The sequence below is a fragment of the Heterocephalus glaber genome, unplaced genomic scaffold, assembly GCF_053883595.1.
Source record: "Heterocephalus glaber isolate CG9 unplaced genomic scaffold, H.glaber_assembly_v1.0 deba00001497, whole genome shotgun sequence".
Taxonomy (NCBI): domain Eukaryota; kingdom Metazoa; phylum Chordata; class Mammalia; order Rodentia; family Bathyergidae; genus Heterocephalus; species Heterocephalus glaber.
Genome location: NW_028258320.1, coordinates 5,322,427 through 5,330,715, shown reverse-complemented (window position 1 = coordinate 5,330,715; position 8,289 = coordinate 5,322,427). Strand labels below are relative to the sequence as shown.

The 8,289-nt window shown below is 50.9% G+C and overlaps 1 protein-coding gene across 1 annotated transcript; it reads left to right on the top strand.

The window, feature by feature from the left end:
- The first annotated feature begins 1,996 nt into the window (after positions 1-1,996).
- On the top strand, positions 1,997-3,497 carry Tbcc (tubulin folding cofactor C). The gene has a single exon (XM_004846564.4). It carries the CDS (start codon positions 2,059-2,061, stop codon positions 3,094-3,096), a length of 1,038 nt encoding a protein of 345 aa, XP_004846621.1. The 5' UTR covers positions 1,997-2,058; the 3' UTR covers positions 3,097-3,497.
- The last annotated feature ends 4,792 nt before the right edge of the window (positions 3,498-8,289 follow it).

The window sequence follows — 8,289 nt, the reverse complement described above, 5'->3', positions numbered from 1 at the left end:
CACACTAGGCCAAGGATTTAGCTCAGTGGTTCCAGTGCCTGCCTCACAAGAGCAAGATTCCGAGTTGGATCCCCGGTACCAAAAAAAAAAAAAAAAAAAAAAAAGTTCACACTAGCCAACTTAAAATAATCAAAATCTTCCAGTCTACTGAACTATTGCAAAATTCTACTGCTGGGCAGAAAGGACGTCCCTGTGGGGGTGAATGACATTAAGTTCCACACTCACAGCCACCCATCCACTCGCTGTTCACCTCACTCCCGTTACAACCCCCAAGCCCAAGAAACCCCCTTTGCTTATGAACTTCTTAATTTGAATGGGACAGGGTCAGCTAGTGAGAAACTTCAGAGAAGCAAGTCAGATGCCCCCACCCACCTGTAACAAAATAAATCAGCTCTAAAACCTTTGGTTAAATCTACATTTCCTAAGAGAGCATCTACTGCTTTCTCCCATATGACCTGGAGATCGTTACAGTTTCATTCACCACCCCTGTGGGGGGCGGGGGCAAAACCCAAAGCATCACCTATCTTACCGATGAAACAGGACGAGTGAAAACGATGAAGGTAGGACTCCAGCCTAAGCCCTGCCGTGTTTCAGCACCAGGTTTCCAACGGGTGCACACACGCGGTGCACACGTGCACATACATGGTCCACACACACAGTGCACGCACAGTGCACACAGGCACACACACGGTGCATACACGCAGGCTTCACACACGCGAGACTACCCCGCCCCGCGCGGAATTTGCCACACGGTGTGACCTGTGCTGACTCAGCAGAATAATAAATTCTCATCAACCCGGAAATTTATGTGCGTTTTGGTTTTTGCATTTTAAAAAATGCTTAGGAAAGGGAGGGCAGGGGGACATGGATATTGGGATGAGTCTTAAATTTCGGTTTAATTCCACAGCTCGGGTTTCCTCCCAGCTTTCCCAGCATGGACAAGCAGGTGCACGGGGACATTTCCAGGGACAGCTCTCGGCCGATCAGCATCCCCACCAAGAGCGAGGGAGGCTGGGAACGGGGTGTGGACGGGGTGGGGAGACCGGAGGCGCGGGCGGTGGAGGCCCGGTGCGGGCTGAGCTGTCGGGGAACCAGTCGTGTCCCCCCCCCCCCCGCGGCGCGGCCACTTCCGGCGACAGCGCCCCCCACCGCCCCGCGGGTCGCGCCGCCGCCCTCCGCCGTGCAGAGGGCGCGTCCTGGGCCGGGGTCTCCGCGAGGAGCCCTGCTGGGGGGATGGGGTTCGGGTGGGGCTCCGGGAGACCCGGGTCCAGGGCGCAGCCTCGTCCGCCCCGCCCCCACCTTCCCCGCGGCGACACCGGCCACGCACTCGGGGATCCGGGCCCGGTGCAGGAAGGAGCCCGTCATTCCCTCCGCGAGGACCCCGAACCCCGGGCCCCGCGGGGACCCCGAGCCCTGGCCGCGTCGAGCCCCGTCGTGGATAGGGGAGGGCGGGAAGGGCAGGTTACCGGGCGGCGGGCGGTGGGGGAAGGGAAGGGAAGCACCGCAGGCATGCAAGCCGCTCCCCAGCCAGCTGTTCCAGCTGTCGCTTCCTCCGGCGCGGGCCGGGAGGTGCAATCCCCCTCTCCATCTTCCTCACCACTGCCTGTCCCCCCACCCGGCACAAGCACACCATTGCTCCCCACCGCCCAGGAGCCGATCTCCGGCCTGTAAAGGGGTAGTGGGGAGGAGCTGGGGGGAGGGGGAGGCCTGCGAGTTTCTAACCTTGTTCTTATAAACAAACCCACATGTGCAGCTGCCGCTGCTGCAACTCACCCCACAATCCCGGATATAAGTCCTGCCCCTTTAAGAGGAAAAAAAACTTCCCCCGCCTGCCTCCCACCCCACCCATCCACAAGGACCTTTGTCTCCCCACCCCCCCTGTCAGGCCGCCCGGCCTACTGCCACGCCCCCCGGCGAGGAACCAATAGGCGAAGAGGATAAGCCCCGGGTCTGACGTCAGCGCTATCGACCAATCACAGCGCGCGTTGGTGGGCGGTGTCACGGAGGGCGCACCCCGAGGAAGGAAGGAAGGGTGGGGAGAGGAAGCTGGAATTCAAGATGGAGGTCACGGGCTGCCCCGCCGCCGCTGTGGGGAACGGGGACGTGGGGTCCCAGCGGGACTTGAGCCTGGTGCCCGAGCGGCTTCACAAACGCGAGCAAGAGCGGCAGCTGGAGGTGGAAAGGCGGAAGCAGAAGCGGCAGGACCAGGTGGTGGAAGAGGAGCAGAGCGACTTCTTCGCCGCCGCCTTCTCCCGGGAGCGCGCGGCGGTGCAGGAACTGCTGGAGGGCGAGCCGTCCGCGGAGCGGCTGGGGGAGGCGGCGGCCCGGCTGCAGGGGCTGCAGAAGCTTCTCAACGACGGGGTAAGGTTCCTGGCCGCCTACGACCTGCGGCAGGGACAGGAGGCCCTGACGCAGCTCCAGGCGGCCCTGGCCGAGCGGCGCCAGGAGCTGCAGCCCAAGAAGCGCTTCGCCTTCAAGGCGCGGAGGAAGGACGCTGCCTCGGTCTCCGGGGGAGGAGCGGCTGCCAACGCCCCTCCGGCTGAAGGCGTCGCGGGCCCTTCGCCGCCCTCGAAGGCAGGGGGAGCCCCCGCGCTCAGCTGGGCCTGCGGGTTCTCCCACCGCGACTCCCAGGTCTTGGAGATGAGAGCCGACGAGCTGCGCCAGCGCGACGTCCTCCTGAGCGAGCTGAGCAGCTGTACCGTCCGGCTGTACGGTAACCCCAACACCGTGCGGCTGGCCAGGGCCCGCGGCTGCAAGGTGCTCTGCGGCCCGGTGTCCACCTCCGTGTTCCTGGAGGACTGCAGTGACTGCGTGCTGGCCGTGGCCTGCCAGCAGCTCCGCGTGCACACCACCAGGGACACCCGGATCTTCCTGCAGGTCACCAGCAGGGCCATCGTGGAGGACTGCGGCGGGATCCGCTTCGCCCCCTATACCTGGAGCTACGAGGACATCGACAAGGACTTCGAGGGCTCCGGTTTAGACAGGAGCAAAAACAACTGGAGCGATGTTGACGATTTCAACTGGCTGGCGCGGGATGTGGCCTCCCCAAACTGGAGTATTCTTCCTGAAGAGGAGCGAGGGATCGAGTGGGATTGAGCCGGTGGCACTCTGTTCCCCCACCTACAGATGCTTTCCTTGTGGGAAGGACTTCAGCCAGCGGAGCTGCAGTTGTATGTTTTCAGTAGTTTCAACTTAGGACGGTGATCGGCTCCTTTTTGTGATGGCCGTTAAATTCCTGACATCTAACAACATTTTGCCATTTTGGGAATATCTGCCAACTTCTTTGACTCTGATAATTTGAAGCAATAAGGGGAAAAGAGTGTAGTGTTGGTTCTGAAGCTGACCACAGAGCATGATAAAATAAGTCTTCAATAAGTGTTTAACAAGCAAAGTCGGGAGGGCTGCAGGAGCAGCCGGTTCATAAGGAAATATGGTACCCAACCTGTGCAAAAATAACATTTACAGAAGTTTTTTGAATAAAGGTTTGACTTACATAAGCGTTTCTCAGCAGGCCAATAAAAAACTCCTCTTCGGTCTTTACACATTAGCCTGGGCTTCTGGAATCCAGTGCTGGATAGAAAGTTTTGGATGGATCGTAAGAGCAACTATAAGGCCCGAAACAGTTATAATAGCTACCAATCTTTTGTGCACTTCAAGTGCCACAGACACTAAGCCCTATATTCTTACTAAGTCCTCAGAATCTTAGGAGGTAGTTCCTGTTAGCACCATTTTTCAAGTGAAAAAACTGATAAATAATTTGCCCTAAATCACACAGCTCTAGTGGTGGGCAGGGAATTGAAACCATGGAGTCTGGCTCCAAACCACTTTCTTTTTTTTTTCCCCATTCCCCTGCCCTCCCTTCACCCCCTCCACCCCTCCCTATTTACAAAGACTTTGTTTCCATTTTTTCCCTTTTCTCATATTTTTTCTTTTCCCTTCTTTCCTTTCCCCTACCCCTCCCACTTCCCCTACTCCTTTAGACCTTTTCTTCCTATTTCACAATATCAGTTAGAAATTCTGATCCTTATTTACACTTTTAGTTTTTCACACGAGAGAAACTATTCGGTATTTACACGTGTGTCCTATTTATTTTACTTAAGAGTATTCCAAGCCACTTTCTTAACCACTACTGCAGAGCGATTTGGCAGTGTCAGCTGAATTGGGAAGAAAGCTGTCAGGGCACATCACATTTGTTAAATTATGCTGCTGGGTATCTTACAGAAAAGTTGAGACATCTACCTGTGTTTTAATTTTTCCATTCATTTTGCTGTATAACTTTAAATTCTGTCTTTCTGCTCTATAAACCCAACACCCTTAAATGGATAATAGTAGGATAATTTTTAAAAGCTTTTTTTGGAAGAAAAAGGGACAGTAAAGGAATTGGGGGTGTTGCTCAGTGGTTGAGCACTTGCCTAGTATACACAAGGCCCTAGGTTCCATTTCCCAACACTACAAAACAAAAAAACAGCCAGACATGCGAATGCCTGTGACCTAAACATTTGGGAGGCTGAAGCAGGAGGATTGCCTTGAGTTCAAGACCAACCTGGGCTGCATAGCAAGACCCTCTGTCTTCAAAATTAAAAATGAATGTCTTGGGGTCTTGTGACCTCATAACTGCATACATGCCTTTTCTTTAATAGTTACTTCAAATAGTATTTCAAACACTTAAAGTATTTATATGTTTAATATTTATATGTTCTTCCTTATTCCAAGAGGATTTAAAGTGGTTTCTAGGATAGGTGGAGTTTAACAAGGTAACAAGTGAGAGAAGGAAATATTAGGTAGAGTCAAAATGGAGGCAGAAATTCTCTTTAATGGGAAGTGAATACAGATATATTTTTTTCCCCAAAGATTAGTCTTGAAAGAAAAAGGATTTGGTCAGGGGATATGGCTCAATGGTAGAGCCCTTACCGAGTATGTGAAAGGCCCTGGGTTTGATCCCCATCACCACAAATAAAATCCCTTGGATGTTTTACAAACCTAAATTTGTAAGAGATGACATCACAAAATCAGAGCATTTACACTATAATTAATGCCAGCTAAGCTCAGCTGAGCTTTTAGTGTTGCTCAGCAAGCCCAGGGTGCCTTCCTGAGTGATTTTTTTTCCAAATCTTTATTTTTTGAGACAGGGTCTCGCTATTTAGTTCAGGCTGGCCTCAAACTCAGTGTGTATCCTAGGCTGCCTTAGAACTTGCAGTGATGCTCCTGTCTCAGCCTCCCAAGTGTTGGGATTACAGCCACATGTGCCACCACACCCAGATCTTCTTTTCCAAATCTTTTATGCCAAGTAGTTCACACCTGCTGCTTTCCTAAAGATCATAGTTTTAGGCCCAGAACTCTGCCAACCTCACCTAATAAATTAAGGCATACCCAGCACCCCTTTAGTGCCTTTCAGTATTTGAAAAATCTCCCAGCTTTGTTTCTTTTCTTTTTTCTTTTCTTTCTCCCTCCCTCCCTTCTCCCTCTCCCTCTCCTTCTCTCTCTCTCCTCTTTCTTTCTTTCTTTTTTTGTTGTTGTTGAGACAAAGTCTCGCTATATAGTTCAGGCTGACCTTGAACTCATGGCAATCCTCCTGCCTCAGCCTCCCCAGTGCTAGGAGTACAGGCATGCACCACCACACCCAGGTAATAAGGAGATTTTCCTTTCTAGAGGCAAATCACCCCCTCCTGAGAGCCAGCTTCTCCAGTCCAGAGTTCTGACTCCTGGGATGAGATCCCTCCCCTCCACCTCGGGTCCCTGCAGTCACAGAAGGAAGTTGCTCCTTCTGAACAATGGTTCGTGTTAGGAACCATGACCAGGGTCTCAATGCTGTGCCCCGAACCATCCTGATGCCCTTGCCCTAATCTTAGAGATTATGCAACCCATTGTCTTGGTCCTTGGGTGCTGTTGTCAAAACACCATGGACTGGCTAGTTTATAAACAATGGAATTTAGCTCTGGGGACTGAGGTCTCCAAGATGGAGTGGAGGGAAGAGTTGTTGCTTGGTGAGGGTCCACCTCACACTGGGGAGATTGCTGTCTTCTCGCCATTGCTTCCTTATGTGGCTACAGCAGCAAGGGAGTGCTTGCTAATCCCAGAGTCCTCATGACCTAGTGACCCACCAAAGCCTACCTCCTAATACCAGTGTACTGGGGGTCAGGACCACACTGAATTTCAGGAGAGGCAAGAAAGACAATTCAATTTATTCACCCAGTAACCAAGCTGAATTTATGCTTAGTATCTAAATATATTCTTCCTTATAGAGACTGTTTATCATTGAGCACCTCTCAGTTGTGTGTACTCCACTGAGAAAGCTATACATAATTTGACTGTCAGAATTGACATCAGTGTAGAGGTTTGATGGCTAGGTGTGGTGGTACACACCTGTAATCCCAGCACTCTGGGAGGGTGGATTACAAATTTGAGTCCAGCCTGGGCAATTTAGTGACCCTGTCTCAAAAAATAAAAGGGGCTAAGGGCTGGGGATTTAGCTCAGTAGTGCCGCCACCTGCCTCGCAAATGCAAGGTCCTGAGTCCAATCCCCAGTACCAAAAAAAGGGGGGGAGGGCTGGAGATGTAGTTTAGCCCAAAGGCCCTGGGCTTTTTTTTTTTTTTGGTACCGGGGATCCTTGCGCTTGTGCAGCAGGTGACGAAACCAATGAGCCAAATCCCCAGCCCTCCCTGGGCTTGATTCCCAGTGTGAGGGAAAAAAAAAATAGTAGAGGTTTGATTTAAAATGACAGTACAAGCCAGTTGTGGTGGCACACAGCTGTAATCCCAGCACTCAAGAGGCTGAGGCAGGAAGATCATTGAGGCCAGCCTGGATTACATAGTAAGACCCTGTTTCAAAAAACAAAAACAAAAAAAGTACAATGATTTTTTTTTTACATACATAGATAATTCACATAAAGGTACAAAAGGATTAGAGTAAAAAAAATTAATCTCTGTGTTGTCTCAAGCCCTTTGGTTCTCTTTGGAGAACAATCACCCCTCATCAGTTCCTTTTGAATCTTTTTGGTCTGTGCATTTTTACATTCATGTGTAATACTTTGTATCCTTTTATTCCCAGATCCAAATAGAAGCCTATCTGTGGTGGTGAACTGATGGCACGCGAGCCACAGTGGGCTGTTTGTATCATTGAAAACTAAGGTTTGGTGTCACTGCTATATGTGCTAATCCACATCTTGGTGTTGTCCTTACCTTTATTTTTGGAGATCTTCCCATCTAAGTACAGATAGAGTCATTGTTTCTCTTCACTGCTCTGCTGTTATACACTGTGCAATTCTATTCAACCAGCCTCTAGCTGATGAACAATAAGGTTGTTTCTGATCTTTAGCCATTAGAAAAATGGTAGGTCAAGGGACCAGGGATTTAGCTTAGTGGTTCTGCCACCTGCCTTGAAAGCTTAAGGATCTGAGTTTGATCCCCGGGACCAAAAAGAAAAATGGTAGGGTAAATACTCTTTTTCATAAATTGTTGTCATGTGTGCAACTACATCTGTAGGCTAACTACTTAGGCCTGCAACTGCTGGATGGACAGGCTATGAAGATTTATCTAATATTGATATTATCACCTTGCCTTCCAAGATGTTTATCAATTCACACACACACCAGCAACTCCTGACAGTGCTGTTCACATCTTTATCAAGACCACGTGCTGTCAGATTTCTGAATCTTTGCCAAGCTGATAGGTGTAAAATGTTATCTTCCTGTCATTGTAATTGGAGGTAGTCACCTCCAATCTCCTATTTCTAAACCACTCAACACACAGCTACCTAACTCGTTCTCTTCAAGTGTATCATCATGCATGCTCTGAAACCTGCTGAGGTCGCCCCTCTCTCAGGGACTCCCCGGCCTGAGACAGCCCTGCACCCTCTGTGCTGGCCTGCTGTTCCTATGAGATGCTCCCTGTGCCTTCACAGGCACTTCCTGCTGAGCTTGTCTTTGGGACCACCAGTGTCAAACACCGTGTGTCAGGCAAAGCCCGGTAGGAGCAGCCACCTCACTCCAGAGCGTGAAGACTTAGGCGGTGTTTACAAAGCTGTGGGCCGGGGCTTTAGCTCAGCGGTTCCATCGCCTGCCTCATAAGTGCAAGGTCCCGAGTTCGATCCCCAGTACCAAAAAATAAATGAATAAAGCTGTGGGCCAAGGGAAGGCACCTTGAGGTGGTGCAATACCTGTACTGTCACTTGGCTGAGGGGACAAAACTGTTAGCTGGGAACAGGATGGGAGGGGAAGGGAATGCTGCATGACAAGAGTTGTAGCCTTGAGCAGAAGTGATGCAGTCAGGGACCACCGTGGGGGCAGAGGG